The sequence below is a fragment of the Rhipicephalus microplus genome, unplaced genomic scaffold (genome assembly GCF_043290135.1).
Source record: "Rhipicephalus microplus isolate Deutch F79 unplaced genomic scaffold, USDA_Rmic scaffold_12, whole genome shotgun sequence".
Lineage (NCBI taxonomy): Eukaryota > Metazoa > Arthropoda > Arachnida > Ixodida > Ixodidae > Rhipicephalus > Rhipicephalus microplus.
The window spans coordinates 48,106,063-48,128,866 of record NW_027464585.1 but is presented as its reverse complement, the minus strand read 5'-3'; the positions used below and the strand labels follow the sequence as shown (position 1 = coordinate 48,128,866).

Here is a 22,804-nt window from a genome sequence, read left to right as displayed (position 1 = left end):
TTAAACCCCACATATCAATCAATCAATCCGTAATGATACTCGTCAGATTATCATTCACTGTATCTATGCTAAGGTTGTTTACCTCAATGAGAGCCGAGTACCTGTTCTGAAGCGAAACTCTGAATCCCTCTGCTTTCCTTCTCAGTGCTAGCTCATTGATCGAGTTCAGGTTCCAATGGCAGCCTGTCCGGACCCAGAGATTCTTAGCACCCCCGCTGCGTTGCAGATCTGACTGCCGCCGTGGTCAGTTGCTTCGCAGCTACTGGAGACTGAGAGCCGCGAGTTAATTGACGAATGCATGTGGGAGGAGCAGCATTACCTATGAAGAAAGGTTTAATTGGCTAGCGAGAAGCGATGTTATCGATGCACAGTAAGAGGACATCTAGTTAAGAACTGCTACAGAAAAGTCAAGTGTGGAACATGCGGAGGTAGATACGTTTATTTAATGTGTGATCCCAACTGGAAACCGAAGAAGAAAAAACTTGATGGCTCCGTAACTGCAAACAGTCTGCAGACCAGCTCTCATTCGTACAAAGAATCTGATGTCTTATTGCAAACACTTAGGGCATGGGTCATGGGAAAAGCACAAAAGGCATATATTTGTGGCATGGTGGACAGCGGAAGTCAGCGTACATTCTTTCGCGAAGACGTGTCCAAGACACTTGGATTGAAAGAACTCTGACCAGTTATTCTACAGATATATTTGAGACAAGTTCCGTTCTGAGACAACATTGTGTCATCGAACTGAAACTTGGCAGTCAGGCAGTCAGTGGGACACCCAGGAGTACCTGTTAACCGCCATTGAAGTACCATTCGTCTGCAAGGATGTTGTGCAAGTACCAGTCGACCATGACTTTGTCAGAGACATCGAAATTGACAATCATCTCCTTGCTGATAAGTTGGTGATACCGGGCATAACTGCAGTTCCAGGAATAAGCCCTTTAATCGGTGCTGATCAGTGTGGGCAATTCACGTCGGGAGAGACGAAGCGATACCATGGACAGAAAAGCTTGATGGCGATGGGTTGTGCTTTTGGATGGATGTTGCAAAGACCACTTTCTTTTGATACCCCTTTGAAAAATCAGCTCTCAACGTATGCATCTTCCTCCTAAGTACGTCTCCTGTCTCTACCGACGAGATTCTATGGAGGTTCAGGGACTTGGAGAGCATCAGGATTACGGTATTTACTCGCATAATCCTCGCACTTTTTTTTTTGCCAAAAAAGCGATGCAAAGCTGGGGGGTGCGAGAATTACGCGGGGAAAACTTTCCACGAATATGCAGAGAGCGAAAAAGAAAACAAAGTGGCCGCAAATTGGGATTCTCACACCAGCAACTTACAGCAAGCTTAAAGAAGTACTAATTAGAACTTACCTCAACAATAAAAGTAGAGGTTCAACACAAGGCAAGATTTATTTGAGACACAAAAAGTGGAAGCAAATAGTCGAGAATTAGAATACCATAAGCGAAGCTTGTGAGCGTTGCGGAGCGTAGGACGTCAGTATTGGGCTGATGGCTATGAAACAGAATCGTCCACAGTTGCCTTCTGAATAAAATAAGTTTACCATCAATCCCAGTTTTAGGCACACGGCGGGCCCAATGCGTCTTGGTGGCCTTCAGCTGCCGTCACCAGTAGCGAACGCAAGACTCGTAGGCTCCGAAGGGCCTACCGGCAGCCCTGTTGCTGTTGTTTAGCGCATGATCTATCACTTGCAACTTGAAGCAGCCGTGTGGCTTCAGTATCGCCCCATATTGTGCCAAGATTACCGACACAACATACAAAACACGCCGCAACGCGCACTGGCCACTTCAGCTTGGCTTGGATTGAATTGAATTTCTGTGCGATAGAACGCTGGATGCTTAAGAGAGTGCGCGCGCTATCATCATCAGCGGCTGGAATGAGCAGGGGACATTATTGCGGCAGTTTTTGGGGTGCGATAATTAGTCGAGGAAAAAAAAATCGCATCTTTCTTGGGCGATGTGGGGGGTGCGAGAATTATGCGAGTGCGAGGATTATGCGAGTAAATAAGGTATGCCAGCCGACAACACTTCAATAAAACGATAATGATAAAAGAAAGGTTTGATTAGGACGTTGCCTCCTTCAATAGTCGCTATCAAGTCTCGCTTCTGCTGGAAGAAAGTTGTGGGCAAGATGGTAATAGAATGCAAGCAATGAAGTGACTGAACTGAAATGTCTGGGGAAGAAAATGAAGAACAATGCGGAGTTTGCTGTGGAATATGAAGCCATGATGACCTATCAAGCTTCTGTACGTGTTGGATGTAATGAACTCAAAGTGCACAGCTTTGCGATAGGCGGAGGATATTGAATATTTGCCTTTCCTTAACAAGATGATGAAGAAGAAGCCATCGAAAAGAATGAGTGAGCCCTTAAGAAAGAAGAGAAAAAAGAAGAAAGCGTCTGTCATGGACTGTTCAAACTGCTATGTGTAAATAATGTAAATATAGTCTTGTTTTTTCAAATGCCGTGACCAATCATTTCACACGCGTGTTGTCTACACGGCGCCACCGCTAGCCGGCTGCAGCAACTGGCTACATCCACCCACCTACTCATGCAATAGATGTGAGCGCTGCGGGCTAAACAGGTAAATTGCAAAATAATTGCGACCCTAATCAGGCGTGTTTTTTTCATCACCACGATTCCTTGAGTTATCGGTTTTGCCTTTGGTTGTAAACCAAGGAAGTGGACACCCATGTATTCCCATTTGCAGTGTATAAAATGAAAGACAATCGTCAACAACACATTCTAGGATCCGCAATAAAACAGTTCAATGCACAGGAAGCGAGAGAACGATAGAGAATGCAACTGGAAAAGCGAAAACTGCCAGTGCCAATTATGCCAGATAAAATGAGTTTCGTACCACTGATCATAAGATATATTGCTCGTGTATGTACTTGGTTGCTTTGACACCATGTGCATGCCCATTTAGGTGCATTTAGGCATTACAGAACGCACGTCGAAGTGCTTGCCTCAAACTCGATGTCATGCGATGCTCACTTGCACTTAAATTGTCAGTTGCAGCACGTCGGAATTACTGAAACATCTTTTGCCTTGTTCCTGCAATTCGTTTTGATAAGCATCCTACTTTACTGAAGTAAGGTTGCATTGAAGAAAGAAGCTTGCCAGGTCCTTGATTTTGCGAAAACCGCGCCTGAAGACCAACAAAAGAGGAGGGCCTATGAACGCTCGTCTGAAAATGGCTCTCTTTGCACTACCCATTTACGGCCGGCGTGGCAATGGGGGTGCTGGTGGCAGCATTTTTCGCAGCAACGTCTGGGCAGAGTCATACGTCTATAAGCGCGATTGCCTGAGCATCGAGATTTGCACCGACACGCGGGAGGAGCTGGAGCTCCAGCCGCGCGCACTTCATATGGGACGCACGATCGCATTCTCATTTAGTGTTCATTTAGTTTCATGTTGGAAAACATTTCGTCGTTACTGTGTCTGCTACCTCATCCACAAATTTAAAAGCTTTTTGGCTTTCAGACGTAAGATTCTGCCTTTGCTGCTACTACAAGGACTTGCACAAGCTCGACAAACTTTTGTCGCCATTGATTTCATGGCCACAAACCTAAGCATTATATCACGCGTGCTGCTCTTAGATCAGTTTGAGTGCAATCTTTTTGACGCCCAGTCTTTGTGCTGTCTTGTACAAACTTCTCGCGACAACATGTGTCGATCAGTAGGCTAGGCCTTGTCGCTGTTCGTGCTTTTCAGTGGCAGTCGCAGGTGATCATATTGTGGTTTTGTAGCGAATCAACCTAACTCTCGTTTTTTTTCACAAAGGTTTGTTTTTACCAGTTTGAAAAATACTCTAGCACGCGTTGCAGCTTACCAAACGTTGCACAATGAAATGCTCTTTCTGAACAATATATGTTGTAGAGTAGAAAAAATATTTTAGAATGAATAAAAATGTGAGAAGTGTGAAATTTATGGTTGCTAACTGGTAAACAGTTCAATAAAAGCACTATATGTGCAAAAATAATCAAAAGCAAGAAAATTCTGAATATGTATTTTGTATATAAACAACCCAGGAACAGTATAAAAAATGATGAATGTTGTACAAAATTTTTCTTTTCACATAGACAAACAAAAGTCACAGCTTTGCCGCAAAGGCGAAACAATGAATGCGTAGCAACAAATTGGAATGTCACAGGCAGAATGGCAAGCAGATCGAAATGTGCCCCGAGTTTCTCACGAATTATGTACGAAACGTACTCACAGGTACAGATGAACGCGAATAAGTGTCTCAGTTGTTGCTTCACTGTGTCTGAAAAGCGTGGCCTTTTTGCAAACGGAGGCTGTGCAACGATTGCAGTGACCTTTGTGCGCCCCGTAACTACAACAGAATCGTTCCAAGCCTAGTGCCAGCCAAGACGTATGATCCTCCCCGCTGGGAGATAAGGGCGTGCAAGAGATTGTCCACTCACCTCCTCTCCGTGGGCCAAAGGCCAAAGAAATAAGAGCAGGCGCGCTCATTGCACCATCTTGCTGATAATGCTAAAAACAAAATAGTTCCCCCCCCCCCCCCCCCCCTGAGATGCCCACTAACAGCGGTAAGTGGAAGGTATAAATAGCTTGCTATTTGAACGCTGAAGGAAGTACACCTCTGTGGCTCAGTGGCTAATGCCTCGCATTCACAATGCGAAGATCCCTCGTTCGATTTCACACGCCAGAGTATTTTTTCCAGATTATATTCTTTCTTAAATTTTATATATATAGATGCGGATACATATACGGTGAATGACATCGACACCCATGTCCACGCCGGTGGCGGCGGCGAAATCTAGCCGTGAGTGTCCATATAATTGCTCTCGCAATAAAAGAAAAAAAAAACTTTTGTTCCATCAAATAACCCAATCTTTGTTGCACCGCTATCATGCAGATAATGAATTGGAGAACGCTGCGTATGAAACTGTTACTTTTTATACCCCTCTGTCTCTTCTCTTCCCTGTGTCCCTGTGTAGAATATGGTGCTTTTCGTACTTCATTATGCAAAACCAAGTAGCCCAAAGATTCACCTTACTTTTTCTACCATTATTAGAACAAGAAAAAGTGTGCTAAATTGCTTTCAGCCACGTAGTTTTCCTGAATAAACTGATCAACTGTGCTACGTTCATTTGATTGAGAACTGAATAAAAAAAAATGCAGATGCTTCTTATTGGTTCTCATCCCCCATGAATGTGGAATTTCTTTTCTCCTCTGTCTCTCTTTTTTTTTTTTTTTTACTATCTAAGACCAGCATTCATGAAGCAAAGAAGGAATTTAGTGACACTACAGCAGTGTATAGTAGGTGGCTCAATCGTTGAAATAAAATTGAGAACCGTGACATAGTGGAAAAACACACAGTCACCAAGCGAAGTCATCACTTTCAATGGCAAATTACGTTTCTCTCACAGGTAATAGTAACATTCTGCGAGCTTTGTGCATCTATTTGGTAATGGGCGACATGTGTATTGCGAGTAGACTCCAGTCAAAGCATTTTAACCGCCTACAAATGCCTCGGACCGCTCACAAAAAAGTGCCGCTGTGTACATTCTTAAGTGCACCATCGGCCGCCTATTCACACCAGCGCTGTGACAGTGCTGCCTATAACCCACTTGCTACTCAATACGCATTTTGTGATGTCTGGTTGTTTCTTTGCTGTTCTAAAACACTTTATTACTCATATTAACGCCATCTGCCAGCATCAAGCCTACCTAAGGCCAGTTTGCCACGAAGTTTCAAGCACAGGCTCTGTGGTAGAATACTGGTCTGGTATGTGGGAGACCGGCTTCAAATCCCATTGTGTCCTTAGTGTTTTTAATTTACTTAGTTTTTTCTTCTTATTTTGCATAATAGTGGTTACCGACACCGTTGATGGTGGACAACTACAGCACACGCGACCCTTGTTGTGATCTCAGCCACAGCTTTCACTGTAAAAGAAAACGTGGCTGTTCCTTCTTCCTAGGAATTGGTATAACACGAAAGTGAAATGTGTCTTCATAGAGGTAGCTGAACATTCATTGCGTATTGTATTGCCACAAAAGCAAAGCAATGAATGCTACAAGATATTGCAAAGCCATTCATAGAACGGCACGCAGCTTGAACTTGCAGCATACACCTCGACCAAAAAGCATGCACGAAATGGGCTTATTCAGGATAAGCATGGGAAAACAACCATCTCAGCTGGACACTTGAAGTGTGCTATTCAAACAGAGAGATTCACGAAACCAATGCACGAGTATACACAGGACAAGCACAAACAACTGTCACAATTCTTTCTTCGTGTATGAGCAGTGTGCGCTTTTCGTGAATGCGGGAGCGAGCAAAGCAACCTTTGGGCTCTCCTGAGTCACGAGTCTGATAAGCGTGCTCGTTGGAGAGACCATGCTCTGTGGAGGCGGCGCTCATCGAAACGTTAGAGGTGATGACCTCTAGAGAAGCGCAAACAACATGAGCTCGTCGTGTCATCTCGCTAATGATGACGAAAACGCGCTGAAGTTGTGGAGCTCTTGGGGACCACCAAATTGTACATGGTATATATAAATATATATACTATGTACCGTCAGCAATCTCGAGAATGTACGTTCCGTGGCCTAGTGGTTAGCGCTGATTGATTGATTGGTAGGTGGGGCTTAACATCCCCAAACCACCATATGATTATGAGAGACGCCATTGTGGAGGGCTCCGGAAATTTCGACCACTTGGGGTTCTTTAATGTGCGCCCAAATCTGAGCACATGGGCCTACAACATTTCGACTTCCATCGGAAATACAGCCTTCGCAGCTGGGATTCGATCCCGCGATCTGCGGGTCAGCAGCCGAGTACCTTAGCCTCTGGACCATCACGGCGGGGCAGAGTGGTTAGCGTTGTGAACCGAGAATTTGTTGGTTCGATGCCTTGCGACAGAACCTTTCTACCTCATTTTTTTTTCTTTTCAGTATGTTAGTACATATTTTACGTCGTATCCATGGCAAAAAATGCGTCAGCAGAGCCATTGTGGACCTTGGCCTATAACACTTTCGTGTTAAAAAAGAGCCTAGAAAAGGTCACTGAATGAAATGGTTGAATTTGTAAAGACACGAAATGTGCCAAATGAAGAATTTCGGTGCATTGGGCGATGTAGAACACTTTCAGATCGGTTAGTCCTGGTCCTCTTGGATACTCACAGAAATGTCCTTCTTGTGATCACTACTTCTTCCATGAAAATCGATCTGTGCATGAAGTTTCATCTGAAGCACGGCAAGACCGACAATTCCTCAGATATCTTTCAGCAGGAGTGGTCTTTTACTGATATGTACACTATGTGGGACACCACCAACTTTGCATGCCATTCGGAGCATTCGCGTGCTCAAGCGCAACACGCTATTCATCTAGCCCTCAGAGGCAGTTGCAACACCTGACACCCCCCCCCTCCCGTTCCCCCCCTCACACTGTTTTCAAAGTGTGCAGCAGGCCATACATACTGTGTGTGTTTTCATCCAAGGGCTTTGCCACTAACTACAGGGTCAGTAAGGCAATTCAGGGTCACCTCAATGTGCACTGTAGCAGTTGTGGGCTGGTTTATGGGGTTTAATATCCCTAAGTTATTTGAGCTATGAGAGGCTAGGCTAAATTGTGTAAACTTAGCGGAGACTAATTTTGATCACCTCGGTGCTAGCACTAAAATTAGTGTACATGGGCATCTAGCATTAAACCTACACAGCGTTGAAGGTTATTGTAACGTAAGCGCATTTAAGGGTTGCATGCGATACTAATATTCCCTTCCTAGTGTATATTTCAAACACTCGGTGCATGAAACCTTTTTCAAACTTGCTATGCACTCACTACGTAGCCTTAAAGTAGTAAGTGAGTGGCTTTAAATCATGTCACTATGATAACCACATGCCCTGACACCCGATGGCAATGTACGCTTATATAATCCATTCTTGCTGTAATATTTAATGCTGTATTGTGAAGCATTTATACAGGATGCGTGTGTTTTTAAAGCATGAAAGTTAATTGCACTGCATTTTCAAGCAGAGAAAGTTATCTTCATTGTATGTAAAAGAAGACACGTGGCTGTGTGGTAGAACACCCGCTTGTCACGCAAACTACCCAAGTTAAATCCCCACTTCGACTCAGAATTCTTTATTATTTATTTTATTTTCATATTTCTCAAATTTTCAGCTGTGCACAAAATGACGATTTTTTGTTCTCAACCAATGACACCGGCTGTTCCGCGAAACGAGCTTTTAAACACTACTGCATTGAAAAAGACCACGACATACACTTAGAGCAGACAGGCACAAACTTCATTTTTTAAGCGTTAAATTTTATCTTGGGACGAGCGCACACTTATGCAGGCAGCCATCATCATGTGCCAGTCAGAATTGTCCACTGACAAGCAGTTAGGAGGTGATCTTCCTAAATAAGGTGTGAATAGCTCTAGAATAGCCCCGTCGCGGTAGTCTAGTGGCTAAGGTACTCCGCTGCTGACCTGCAGGTCGCGTGATCGAATCCCGGCTGTGGCAGCTGCATTTTCCATGGAGGCGAAAATGCTGTAAGCCCGTGTGCTCAGATTTGGGCGCACATTAAAGAACCCCATGTGGTCAAAATTTCCGGAGCTCTCCTCTAGAGCGTCTCTCATAATCATATGGTGATATTGGGACGTTAAACCCCACATACCAATCAATAGCTATAGAAGAATTTGTTCACTGGTGGGATGTTGTCTTTGTCAGCCATTTAGTGTAAATGGCTGTGTACGTGCAAAATGAACATTTTGTTGAAACTCGGTGATGTGCCTGCTTTGTGTGGTTCTTTTTGTTCGTATCAATTCTGTGTGGTTCTTTTTGTTCGTATCAATTCTCACAATGTTTTCCTCCTCATGTTCAACCATCTAGCCTACTGTGCTGAACTTGATATTTCACCAAAGTAACACCGACAACTTCAAATAGAGCTGACGGACATAACACATAAATATTGACTAAGGGAGAACAACCAACATTCAATAAATGTCATGAACCAGGAACTGTAATCTACATTTTCATTGCTTGTGCAGTTGTTAAAACGTATGTGCATGCAAAAATTTCTGTATATGTTACACATAACCCAATGCTAACTTTAGAACATGATGCACTGGTACTTAACATGGTGAGTCTCTTGACAAAAGTGATTTATTTTACTTAACTGAAGCGTTTACTGCACATACTCACAAAGTTTGATTGTCCGTAGCCTTTAGTTGACTTTGTGCCACTAAATTCAACTTTGGTAACTTGTTTTTTGTGATGGCTACAAGTCTTTTCATTGTGGAAATGAGCATATCTAAATTATGTGTAGTCATGGTTTAAGCCATAACTGTTTTTTCAGGCTGACTTCCCTCAACGTGGCATATGCCACCCTAGACACACCCGAGAAGCGGGCCGCCTTTCTTGTAGTGCCGATGCGAGAGGAAGTGCAGATTCAGCCCTTGGAAGAGCTGCCCACTCTGGTAGCCGACTGTCGACCATTCTACTTGGCCTTCTCGGACCCGTCGACGTCGCCTATTCACCCGGGCTGGCCACTCAGAAACCTTCTGGCACTGGTCGTCCACCACTACTCACTGTCTCGGTGCAGCGTGCTGTGCTACCGGCGGCAGGCTCGCCACGGTCACGTAGACAGCAGCCACAGCCTCATCCTCGATGTCCAGCTATGTGCCAGCGTCATTGCCGAGGGCGTCAACTCACCCGTGTACGTCGGTTGGGAACGCAATGCGGCGGGCAAGCTGGGGCCTAGGAGTGTGGACTTGAGTGCGAGCTTTGACCCAGCCAGACTGATGGAGAATGCGCTCGAGCTCAACCTGCAGCTGATGAGGTGGCGGTTGGCACCGACGCTCGACTTGGAGGCAGTGGCATCAGCAAAGTAAGGGGGTTTCGTCTCTTGCTGAAAAGAACATGTGGACATGTTAGTTATTACAATACTAGACAACAGGGCTTTTAGGAGCTGTTGGCAGCACTAATATTATAAGCTTATGAGCTCAGACTACGCCTAAATAAATTTCGGTTAACTGAATGCCATACTTACACAGAGTCAACATTTTATGGTGGCTGTGTCTTGAGCAGTGTTTTGAAACACTTCCGACCATGCAGGTGCCTTCTGCTGGGTGCTGGCACACTAGGTTGCAGCGTAGCCCGGTGCCTGATTAGTTGGGGTGTACGTTACATCACCTTCGTGGACAACGGTGTCGTGTCGTACTCGAACCCAGCACGCCAGTCGCTGTACACAGCACGAGACTGCTGGGATGGGGGTCGACCAAAATGTGACGCTGCCGCCGAGGCTCTGAGCGCCGTGTCACCAGCAGTGCATGCTCGGGGTGAAAACCTGAGGGTGCCCATGGCCGGCCACAGCGTACCCGCACACGCCGAAGAACACGTCCAGGCCGACGTCCAGAGATTGGAGGCGCTGGTCGCCGAACATGATGCCGTCTTCCTGCTTCTCGACACCCGCGAGGCCCGATGGCTGCCGACCGTGGTCGCGGCAACGCAGCGCAAGATCGTAATCAACGCAGCACTGGGCTTTGACACTTTTCTCGTGATGCGCCACGGCATCGCGGGAGACAATGGCGAGAAGCTAGGCTGCTACTTCTGTAGCGATGTCGTTGGGCCGGCCGACTCTACACGTGACCGCACCCTGGACCAGCAGTGCACGGTTACGAGACCCGGTGTCGGTGCCATGGCCGGTGCCTTGGCAGCTGAGCTCCTGGTGGGCCTGCTGCAGAGCCCCTTAAAAGGACGGTGCCCCACGTCGGATGACGCGGAGGCCTCCGGCGAGAACCCGCTCGGACTGGTCCCGCATCAGATTCGAGGCTTCCTTGCCCGGCACGTGTACATGATGCCCACGTATGCTGCCTTCCCCATGTGCACGGCTTGCTCCCAGCCGGTACTCGACGAGTATGCTCATCGGGGCTGGGAGTTCGTACTGCAGGTGCTCAACGACGCTGCCTACCTAGAGCGCCTGACGGGACTTAGTCGGCTGCATGAGGAGACCGACGTCGACCAAGTCTGGGCGCTGAGTGACAGCGAGGAGAGTGCATCGTCGGGAAGCTGAGCGTGTACATACCACCACCACTGCTAAGACAAGTGGCAGGAGAGCAATAGAACATTTATGGCTGACGTAACCTTATGATTCGCAACGACATGAAGTAATGTTTTTTTTTTCACCGTGACAATTGTACTCAAGTTTGAAATCCTGCTGATATTGTTGCAAACTGTTGTGAGACAGTAACTGAGCATCATACGTTTGTTCATATGTTCTGTGGCATTTGTTCATATGTTCTTTTGGAATCACATTGATCATCTGTAATATTCTGTCCATTGCATTGTACATTATGCCTGTAGTATGCACTTGCTTGATGACTATTTATAATTACTCTTGAGTGTCGATGGAATTGTCTACAGTTGTGATAAGCAGATATATATTTATTTGAGAATGTGCCCTTTATGCAAGTGATGCAACTGCAGGACAGTTGAATAAAAGAAGCTGGCTGCTTGTTTGAGAGGAATTGCGTGTGGAAGCACATGCCATGTACCATGCGACATGAATGCATTTCTTTTTATACTTCGTGATGAGCTGACTGTTTCACATATCGTCTCATTTCACGTTTTGAAGTAGTCATTCTGGAGGAGGCAGCCTTGATGACTTTTTTCGATGTGTTTTCGAAAGTCACATAATTCTATGAGAAAGCTTAGTACTATTTCTTCTAACTATGATGTGCCACAGAATTGTTCAAACGGAATCGGCAGTCAAGGAAAGCATGTGTATTGCGGTAAGCCGTGTAACCTTCTCTAACGTACTTTACGACAAAACTGGAAAAGAAGTAATCAATTTAAGAGTTTGCGCAGAACTTCTTGCAGGGAGGTGCATCCATGAGGGGGGTGCATCCATGACCTTCAAGATTAGTCAATAATATGGAATAATGTGCAGAGTTGGCCACTAATCCTGAAGGCTATTTCACACAAATATGCTGGCATTGAGTGTGCTAATCAATGTACATGCGTAGCTTATTGCTACTGCTATACAAATATCTCAAATTCCATGGGGGGGGAGGGCAGCCACCATTTCTTGCACCCCCCTCCGGACTCCAATGAATCAATTAACGAAGGTACTCCTGAGAGGAGTGCCAACGAGATTTCATAACATTGCAAAACAGACATTTTGGTTCTCTTTGCTAGCAGTCCTAATGCTCTTCAGACTGGAACACTTAAAAAACATTTATTCTTGAAGGGACACTTTTATTAAGCATTTGATTCATTTTAGATTGATAAGTTATACTGTTGGAACTTTGATGTCAATAATTTCACGGTCATTGGTTTAGTAATAAGAAAGCATAAAACCAAACTTGCACTTTTATTTCCAAATATGTACTGCAATATCAGGAAGTGAAGTCATGAATTCCAAAGTGTATTTTAGGAACATTGGCTCAACAAAAACTCCTGATGGTTATTTTGAGTATATTGCTCCCTGTGGCGACAATGTGCTATGTTGTTACTGTTTAGGGACTACATAGGCCTTGGTAGATACTGTCAAAGTTCTTTATTCTTTATTCAAAAGTTACCCCGCATTGCCCAAAGGCGTTACAGCAGGGGGGTTACAGAAACGACCTAAACAATTCTTCATTCTTACAGCACACTTGCATGGCAGACAATTCATTCCACTCTTTAACAGTTCTAACAAAAAATGAATTCGCGGACAGGGGGTTACAGAAACGACATAAACAATTCTTCGTTCTTACAGCACACTTGCATGGCAGACAATCCATTCCACTCTTTAACAGTTCTAACAAAAAATGAATTCGCGGACAGGTTCGTTCGGGTGTGTAATTCTCTTAATTTAAAAACATGGTCAGTTCTAGATGAACGGTAATGAGGTTCCTTTAAAGTATTTTTCTTTATTAATTTTTGTTTTATCATTATATATCTGAAAAAAGAACTTCAGTCGCAGCTTTTGCCGACGCGAGGAAAGCAGTTGCCACCCAAGCTCATTTTTCATCTGAGTACAGCTCTCCCCTCTCTTGTACCGTCCCAAGACGAACCTGGCCGCCCGGTTTAGAATTTTTTCAATTTTATCAATCAATGTGGCTTGTGAAGGATCCCATACGGCACAAGCGTATTCCAGTATAGGTCGTATGCATGTTAAATAAGCTGTCTTTTTTAAGTTCAGTTCCGAAGTCTTTAAATTACGTTGGATAAAGTTTAGCGCCTTTTCAGCTTTACAAACCACATCATCTGCATGTGCATTCCACGAGCAGTCGGATGACAAGACTATCCCTAGGTATTTATAACTATCTGCTCTTTTTAGACGTTCATTGTTTAAAGTATACTCTGTTTCCATAGGTTTCCGCTTCTTTGTAAAAGAGACATGGCCACACTTTTTTTATTTAGGTTTATTTTCCACGTAGAGCACCAATCTTGAACACGTTCCAAATCGGTTTGCAGTTGAGTAAAATCTCTGTCATTCTTTACTTGTCTATACACAACACAATCGTCTGCAAACAATCTAATATGTGATGAAATACCTGCTGAAATATCATTTATGTAAATTAAAGATAAAAGTGGCCCTAAAACTGAACCCTGTGGAACTCCCGATGTCACATCAACATAATCGGAGCTTTTGCCGTTTAACCCTTTGCGGTCCCAAACTTTTACCCACTTTCCGGTCGTTCCGGTCCGAAACTATTTCGCTAGTTTGAGGCACCACGAAAGAAAACGACAACTGTGGGAAATTAACTTGGCGGTTTATTTTGTCAGTTCCTCCTTGTCCCCAAGTTATTTAGCGATACTTGGGCAGTGTGTGGAAGCGTTCAAAGCACTCTCCTGGGTGCAGTCCATGATTATTTCTGCAGGTTTTGCAGAAGAACACTGTTTCCCTCCTGCCCCTTTTGTTTTCCGGTCACTGCAAACAGCGCAGTCCTTGCTGCTTCGGCCAGGGAGCTTGTAGATGAAATGGGGCTTTCCATCCAGCCTTTGTTCGCAATACAATCTTGCAGATGGGCCCCACTTCCCAGCGCGAGCCCTTACGTCACCAACCAGCTGCTCTATCAGGTTCCTCCGGTACTGGAGGTGTCGCTGCTCTTTCTCTCCCTGCTTCAGGAGCTGCTGTCTCATCAAAATGGAGCTGTTCACTATCAAAACTTACAGAAGCCAAAAAAAAAAGCTTCCTCCACCATTTCATTGACTTCCGGGAAAATGCATAACTTGCACAGTAATGATCGGCCCGGTCCACTGCACCCATGTTTTCAGTGTAGTCGCATATCACCACAGGCTTCTTCAGTGTCAGTGTTTTTCCTCCAGCTATCTTCCTTGGCACTTCTTTCGTAGGCGCATTGTGGGCTGAGCTTAGCATTGTCACTTGACGCTTATCCCGCCAGGCAAGTGCCATGTACGAGTTTCCTCTGCGATAAGCCGTCACTTCACCTTTTTTCATCTTTTTTTTTGAGCTGCTGCCGCATTTGTTTTCGATTTATCATCACAGTCCCAGTTAGCAAAATACTGTGCGAAAGTAACTCTTCCGCAAGCATTGGGGACGTATAAAATCTGTCCGTATACAGATGATAGCCACTGCCCGGTGTAGCTTGCTCCACTTTCTCCAGCAGGTGGAGCACAATCCTGCATGTGAAGGGAAGCTCGGGACGGCAGAGGCTATCAGTTGTGCTGCTGTAGTATGGTTCAAAGGCCGAAATGTAGCCTGTTTGGCAGTCAGCCAGCGCATAAACGCGCATGCCCCATTTTGTTGGCTTCTGGGGATTGTAGCACTTGAATGAGACTCGGCCTTTGAAGCCGACAGTACTTTCATCTACGCAAATTTTGGGGCCGGCGTTGAAATGCTCTCTGCATTTAGCATCTATGTAGGTCACAACATCCCTGATCTTGCTTCCACGAGTTGGTGGACCTGAAGAGGTATGTGGGCTTGGTGCAGCAACGTGCAGCATCCAAAATATTTGAAGAAACTTTTTTCGTTTGAAAACGTGTGGGAAAAAAGGCATCTTCTTTAGGAGGTCGTTGCTAAAGTATTCCTTCAACTCCGGTTTGGGGTTCAAGGCCATGTTCACTATAACCCCTAGGAAGGCTTTGAATTCTTCCACGCGCACATCTTCCCAGTCATTCCAAATCGAGTACTGCTGAAGAACATCAGCACTCGAGATTTTATCACGGGCGTAGCGGTTTGTTTCGCACACTATTTGCTCAATCAGCTGGTCGGTGAACAACAACTGAAAGTAGTCCAACTCGCACTTTTCATTGGAAGAGCTTACTTGAGATCCCGGGTTCGGGACAGTAAAGGGAAGAGGGTCAAAATCTGGTAAATTATCCTAATAGGCTGTCCAGCCGGTTCCACGTGGTCCTGTGTTGTTCTGGTTGTATCCACAGTCTCTACCGTCCTCGTTTTCTTTCTCGCTGGCTTCTGTAGAATCACTTTCTTCGGTATCCAATGGAGCCACATAGTTGTCTTCGTCACTAAAATCGTCTTCGCTTTCGCTAAAAGCTTCAGAATTGCCACCGTAGAAGGCACTCGGTGAAAAGGCGGCCATTTCGCTGCAAGCGGCGCGGAATCTGAGCTCTGAGCTGCGCGCCACTCGAACAATCGAAGAGTTGATGATGATGATGATCTCTGTGGTCTCCCCTTTATACCGGGGGGGCACCTTTTAGTGTCCTGACCGGAACGAGAAACAAAAATAATAAAAAAAGCGAAAAAAAGGAAAGAAAAATCACACCAGGTCCATGAACATCACAATTGTTCAGTCTCCTTGACCACTACTGTAGAAGCCTTGCTTTGGTTATTGCTGTCGCTTGCCAGGGGGTGCACGTTGGTATCGCGGCTGTCGCCTCCCGGTGCGCCGCAGTCTTTCACAAAGCCGAGTGCCTCCGGTAGTGTGGCGTCATCTGTCTGACGGGGACACAGGCGTTCGCAGTGAAGCACCATGTGTTCAATGTTCTCCTCGTCTTTTCCGCATGTCCTGCACTGCACAGTGCCGTCGACAAACGACGGGTCGAAGTGACGGCGATACACCTGAGTACGGAGCGCTCCAGCACAGGCCTCCAACAGAAGCGCACTGCCGACAGTATTGTCGTATAATCGTTCGGCGGAGATGGTGGTCTTGTGAGCTCTGTATAGGGTCAGGCTGGGTTTCTTCTCCACAGCCGCCTGCCACATCGACGTCTCAGCTTCCTGCACTCTATTCCGTACTCCTACTGCCCATTTCCTCTCACTGTCCTCCTGGACAGGGTCAGTAAAAAGGGAGTACTTGCGGCACAGATTGTGGAGACGCCTGCGCCATGGTGTGTTCATGCCCTTGATATCTGTGTATCTAAATACACGACGGGCCCACCGCTGGTCGTTCATGAGGCGAAGACGTCCTTCGTAGCCCGCCTTGCTCCTTGCCTCGCGTGCCTCGTAACTTGACCATCCTAGGTCGCCTTGTACAGCTTCAACAGCTACACGTCCATGACACGGCCCCGCCACGGTGTCTAGTGGTTAAGGTACTCGGCTGCTGACCCGCAGGTCGCGGGATCAAATCCCAGCTGTGGCGGCTGCACTTCCGATGGAGGCAGAAATGTTGTAGGCCCGTGTACTCAGATTTGGGTGCACGTTAAAGAACCCCAGGTGGTCAAAATTTCCGGAGCCCTCCACTACGGCGTCTCTCATAATCATATGGTGGTTTTGGGACGTTAAACCCCACAGATAAATCAATCAATCAACGTCCATGACATGCCAGCACCAGTCGCCCGACCTCACGCTGACCTCTTTCCAACCACTGGCGTGTTGCTGCAGACAGGCAGATGACGGCGTTGGCGAATGTCAGCACTGGCACATGTACTGCCTTCCACAGTTCGCGCACCAGTACATACCGGTTGCACCCCCACAGACTCCGCCGTCGCAGCACGTTGGCGGCCCTCACAGAAGCCTGTCGAACGTGCTCCTCTTGCTTGTCATAGATATCTGCGGAGGTGCAAAGGTTGACACCGAGATACCGGTACTGGTTTGATACCGGAATGCTTCCTCCTTTGGGAAGCTGCACATCAATGGTCTCCACGCCTGAAAACTGCAATATGGCCGATTTTTTGGCATTGAAGTGTAGGCCCAGACTCTTCAGGTGGTCGGCCACCAGTGTTACCAACCTCTGAAGGTCACTGCTGCGCTCAGCCAGTAATACTAGATCATCGGCGAACACCAAGCCGGGCAGCGTCCATGTCTGCGTCACCCCACCACTCATGAGTCGGAACGCGAAGCCAACTCCCGATTCCACGAGTGCCTTCTCGAGTCCCGCCACATATAGCATGTGTAGCAGCGGAGACAAAGGGCAGCCCTGCCCGAGTCCTCTTGTCACCCTCACAGGCTGTGTTCTGGTGCCTCTGAAGCATGCTACCACCGAGCTATCTGCATAGAGCTGCCGGTGAAAGTCTGTCCACACGCTCGGCATTTGTCGTTGGTCTAACTGGTGGAAAAACTCCTCGTGTGGCACACTATCATAAGCCTTGGCGACATCCAGAAAGCATCCAAGCAGACCTCTGGTTTCTCTCCGTGCCACCTCGATGGTCTGGGTGAGCACGAAAAGATTGTCTTCCAAGCGTCGGTTCCGTCGGAAGCCATTCTGGAGTTCTGACAGTATGCCCCTCTTCTCCGCCCAGCCGCTCATCCACATCTTCAGGACTTGAGCGAAGAGTCTATATAGGACGCTCGTCACTGTGATTGGTCTATAGTCGCCCAGCAGTCCAGCGTCGCCTCCTCTCTTGCACACGAGGCTTACTCTGCCGCATTGCCAGTCGGGTGAGATTGGGCCGTTCTTGAGGATGGTATTGAAAATTCCCGCGAGGTGTTCTCGAGCAGACTTCTCCAAGCATTTCACAAGGCCCGCCGGTATGCTGTCCAGTCCGGTAGCAGTGCTTGCACTGATACGCGGGAGTGCACGCTCAAGAGCGATCCTCGTTATCTGCCAATGGTCCTCTTCACTTGGTTGGTGAGGCTCATCCGCGTCGCCGTTTACTGCTGAGGCTGATTCGTCATGTGTGAGATTGAAGAGCTCTTGCATGTGGGTCGTGAGGTGCGCTGCGAGGTCGGTGACCGGTAGGTTGCTGGAGTGGTGTCGAATTTCAGGTGCCGGAGTTGGGCGATCTAACGAAGACACATGTTGCCAAAATTTGTTTGCACCGTTACGCCCTGCCTCTGTGATAGCTCGCAATTGTTTGCTATTGTACTGAGCTATTTTGCTTTGCACGAGGATCCGCATCTCTCTTTTGAGGCGGAGGTATTCCTCCCAGGTACTCATGCACTCCTCTCCGGGTAATGTCCTAACAGCCGCTTTGTGTAGGCGATTCGCCGTTCGTCTTGCAATAAGGGCCCCTTGTACCTCTTCGTCCCACCAGCCTTTGCGCCTTAGGCCGCCGCGGGAATTTACGCGAATTTCGTCCTTCTTCATGATGCGTCGCAGTTCGAGCACAAATTGATCATATGTTGGTGGTTCTGTTGGTTGAAAGTTCTGCTCGAATGCTTCCGCGACTGCCGCATACTCCGACTGCGGGAGGTGCCTCTCAGCTGGGTTGCGATGTTCCTTCGCAATGGTTCGCCAGGAGGATCGAGAAAAGCTCAACTTGATTCGGTTGCGGTCACTTCCTATGCTGAATTCACCCTTTTCATCGATGTTCATGTGGGTGAGACGTCGTGCTAAAGCAGGTGTCGCAAGCACGTAATCAATACAGCTGCGACTGTTCCTGGCACTCCAGGTGTACTGTCCTTCACATTATGGACAAAGATTTAGCACATCTAAGGCGAGTATACGTGCCAGTGCCAGTAGTAGTTCCCCATTGGTATTTTGGAAGCCATCCAGAGCTTGGAGGTGCCCATTGAAATCGCCCATAATGAGAACCTCTCGCTGGCTTGCCCATCTTGCCACGTCATCCCTGATGCACTGCGCCATTCTTGAGTTTCCAGCATCGGCTCCAGCAGATACGGCAAAGTAGCCCACCCCTACCAGGACTGCCAGCCCTTGCTGGTAGCCCTCGACCCACATATGCTCAACACACGGGCTGTCCAGTTTCTTCCAAGCTGACCTAGTTTTCCACAGGAAACCTATTCCTCCCCCTTTCCTCGATTCACCTGAACGGTTCAAGCCAGCCCACTGCCAACTTTTATGTACTGGTGGCTCTTCCATGACTCGAAGGTGTGTTTCAGCCAAGGCATATATCTCTATGTCTTCGTCACCTATCATCTGATATAGTTCTTCCCATTTGCTCGCCGTTCGAGCACCATGTAGGTTAAGGAAGCCTACATGTATGTCCTCGTTCTTCTTGCGGCTGGGGCGACGGTGGGCCGTCTTTTTCTTTACGTCCTGTGCCAGGAGCGCTTCTGCCTCCTCTGTGGATCGGCCATTTGTAGGATTGCCTGTCCCAGGGCAGTCATCATGGAGGTTGTTGGTTTCACCCTCCATGCCCTGTGCTTGTAGTTGCCCGAAGGGCAAAGCCCTAAAAAAGCACATAGTCTGCGTCCCAATCGTTTCCCTAGTTGCTCGGTGACGTATTCACTGTAGGAAGTTCCATTCATCTAATCCTGGAGAGCCTTTGTGACACTGACGAACTCACGCGCGTTGCAATGTCTGAGCAAATTTTACGTAGGTTTTGATTCCACAACTCGCACTTTATCCGCATGGTATCGTCTTTGGGTCCTACTTCTGGGACGCCGTACACCACGAAAAAGTGGCCTTTGGCTCTTGCCTTCCAGGAAGTTATTTGAGACTTAAACTTCTCAGTTGAATCATGTGGAGATGTGTCGTCTTGGATGTCGCTGAGACCGGCGTGCAGAACCACGATGGCCTCAGTTGAATCCCAGACGTCCGTCGCAGTCTCGATGGCTTCCATTGTTTCCACAAGCGTGGCATCTTTTTTCGTACACCAGTGTACACCTCTGTGCCATGCACTGGCTTGAAGGACTGCTCGTTTGAGTCTACGTGCATTGCCATCCCCGTAGACGAATGCGCCCAGAAGTCCTGCTGGCCGTTCTGGGGGGCCGTTGGCTGTTTTCTTGCGCGAAGATGGTATGGAGGCCTGGCTATCCTCTGCCCTCTCCTTGCGCAGTCGCTCCTGGGCCCGCTTGCTGCGTTTGACCTGCCATCCTACGGCCTCCGCGGGAGAGCCACCCGCTAGCTCTTGATCGCTGTTGGGCTTGTTCTGGGATTGGTCTATCACTCTGCCAGCACCGACAGCCGCCGCTTTGACCGCATTCCTGTCATCGCCACCCAGCAGCTCTTGATCACTGTTGGGCTTGTTCTGGGATTGGACTATCTCTTTGCCAGCATCGACTGCCGCGGCTTTGACCGCATTCCTCTCATCGCTTATATCTTCTGCAGACTTGGTCACTTCTACCCTCCTCGTCACACTGGTGTTCTCGTGGCAGCTGGTTTTGTCTGCGTCTATTATGTCCAAAGCTCTCTGTAGTGCTTTAACTTGTTCAAGTAATGCTCCTCTCAGCCTTCTCTCCTCTGCAAGTTTTTCCAGCAGCACCTCTCGCTCATTTTTGCTGTTCACAATATGTGCTTCCAACCGCGCCACCAGGCTATCTAAGGCCAACTGCCACCTCTCCGACTCCTGTTTGTATTGTAACTGAGACTTCTCTCATGACCCTCATTCTCTCGCATATGCGACAAAGGAAGAACGAATCAGCCTCCGCCTCTTGCGTTGTCTCAAATGGTGTGTCGGATCGCTCGAGCCATCGCTCGCAGCTCGGACACTGCACCCAATCGACCAGCTCTTCTCCATCTAACGCCTTTCCGTTTGACGCCTTCGCCCTCTTGGTGTGCTTCATTTCGGTCGAGTCCACACAAGACCGCACTATGGTCAAACTGGCGCCACCTCTCGACCGCAGTCTGTACCACTACATGTCGGCTTTGGCGCTGCCTCAGTGGCCACTAAAGCGAAACCGGCCTGTTAGACTCGTCCCCCACATAGGTTTGTGTAGCTTGTCGTTACACTGTCACCGCACAGAAATGTCTCGATGGTCTCCCGTCGGTGCGCAAGATTGCTGAGATACGCCTTAGCGGCTCATTACAGCATGCATCACATTACAGCACGCGCGCACCACAGCACCACCGTCGCAAAGCTCCTCACACGTGAATGCGGGAGAAAACAGGCGCCACCTCTCGTGCACAGTCGGTATCCCCACCTGCCGGCGTGGGTGCCGTCGCGAGGCCACTAGAACGAGACAGGCCTGTTAGGCCTCGTCCTCACATGGGCTCTTACAGCGCGAAATTACGCTGTCACCGCACATATGTGCTGTCCGGATGGTTCCTGGCACTCGGTGAGACACCTTCCAGCCCAGTTAGGTGATATGGTTGGGCGATATACGCCTTGACTGCGCATCACATCACGAGCACGTTGCAGAGCCTGCAGAGCGCACATGCCCACCTACCAGTGTCCACGCAGATAGGATGAATGTCACAGTTCAGATGGCACAGTTCAACCTAAAGTCCCTGCAAAATAAACTAAAGTAGCGCCAACTGCACCCCTTCGCCTCTACCTCCTCTCCCAGCAGCCACAGCAGCGCCTCTAGAGGACTGGAAACTACGAATGCGAAAGCACGCGGGCGCACTGGATGTGCCAGACGCTTGGGCAGCTCGGGCACTGCTGCGCCGTGCGTTTTTCATCGAGCGGCCGTGCCTCGGGTATGCTGAAAGGGTACGCCGGTGGCGTCTGTTCGGGGAGCGCGCACTCGCTGCACAGAAGCAAAGTCTACGGCGGCCATCGTTCCGAGATTCTTCATCGCTGGGGCGTGTGTGCGGCGTTGCCAGTATTTCGTATTCGGTACATTTCCTTTGCATTTCATTCGTCGCTTTGTATCGTTAGTGTGGTGACATTACTCGTTCGTTCGTTGGTCGATTAGAAGGAATAGAAAGCTAGCTACCCCTCGCAAAACAGGCAATGGATCGTTCTACGTTTTCAAAGCAAGCGTTTTGTGCAAAGAAGCCAACCTTTCTACTGTAGAAAAAACTACGAAAGCAGCTATGACTTTGGCACGCTCTTCTTGGACCGTCGGTACCAAAAGCTTTTTTTTAAGGTTGCCGCAGCAATTTTTAATACAGCGCCGTGCGCAGCCGAAGGAAAGACTCAGATATACGTTGTCGGCGCGGGGCCGACCAGTTCAAGTTCACCGTCAATTGCATGAAGCGACTGCGTGGGCGAGTTAGGCCATGTGATACTACTGGCAAGTGCTGACAAAATTAGGTCACATGGTCATGCCGATTCTTTCTTCGGTCTGGGAGGTTATATGCTGCTCGCATTATTCGATGTACAGTAATTTAAACAACTACTGCACATCGTGCGCGTATATTGACAGACGTGGCTTGTTACAGTCTGCATAGAAGGTATATTGATATGCAAACTAGGGTAAAACTGGGTGAGTTCGCTCATATTGGAAAAAAAAGAAAGCGCAGCTGAGGAGGCAATAGAGCCCATAGAAGTATTACGTAAGACAGGCGGTAAACAAACGAAATACTATCTGAAGAATACAAAAAAACGTAGCTGTCGCGCATCCGTAGTGCTTTTTAGCATCTCTCTCTAGCAGCTGAATGCGCAACCCAACAAATAAAACATATATGAAGACTGAACTTTGTCCTTTTTCCTTGCATTTTTCTTCTATCTGCCAACGTGTTTGAGAGTTTAACCTCCTCGACAGGACCTAAAAATCTGCATACAAGGGGTGCATGCAGCCCGACCATACTAACATTTGCGATTGCTGTAAAACATATTCAAATTGGAAACTTGCAGTTCTTAGCCCAGCATGTGTCCAATGAAATTTTCTACCTATG

At 47.6% G+C, this 22,804-nt stretch overlaps 1 protein-coding gene across 3 annotated transcripts in view; it reads left to right on the top strand.

Moving 5' to 3' along the window:
• Window positions 1–11,518, top strand: part of Atg7 (Autophagy-related 7) — a 73,504-nt gene extending 61,986 nt beyond the window's left edge. For all 3 annotated transcript variants that reach the window (XM_037418133.2, XM_075882545.1, XM_075882546.1), the window contains 2 exons: window positions 9,349–9,879; window positions 10,107–11,518. In XM_037418133.2, coding sequence (XP_037274030.1) covers window positions 9,349–9,879; window positions 10,107–11,064 — 1,489 coding nt within the window. In that variant the 3' untranslated portion in view covers window positions 11,065–11,518. The remainder of the gene's footprint in view (window positions 1–9,348; window positions 9,880–10,106) is intronic.
• The last annotated feature ends 11,286 nt before the right edge of the window (window positions 11,519–22,804 follow it).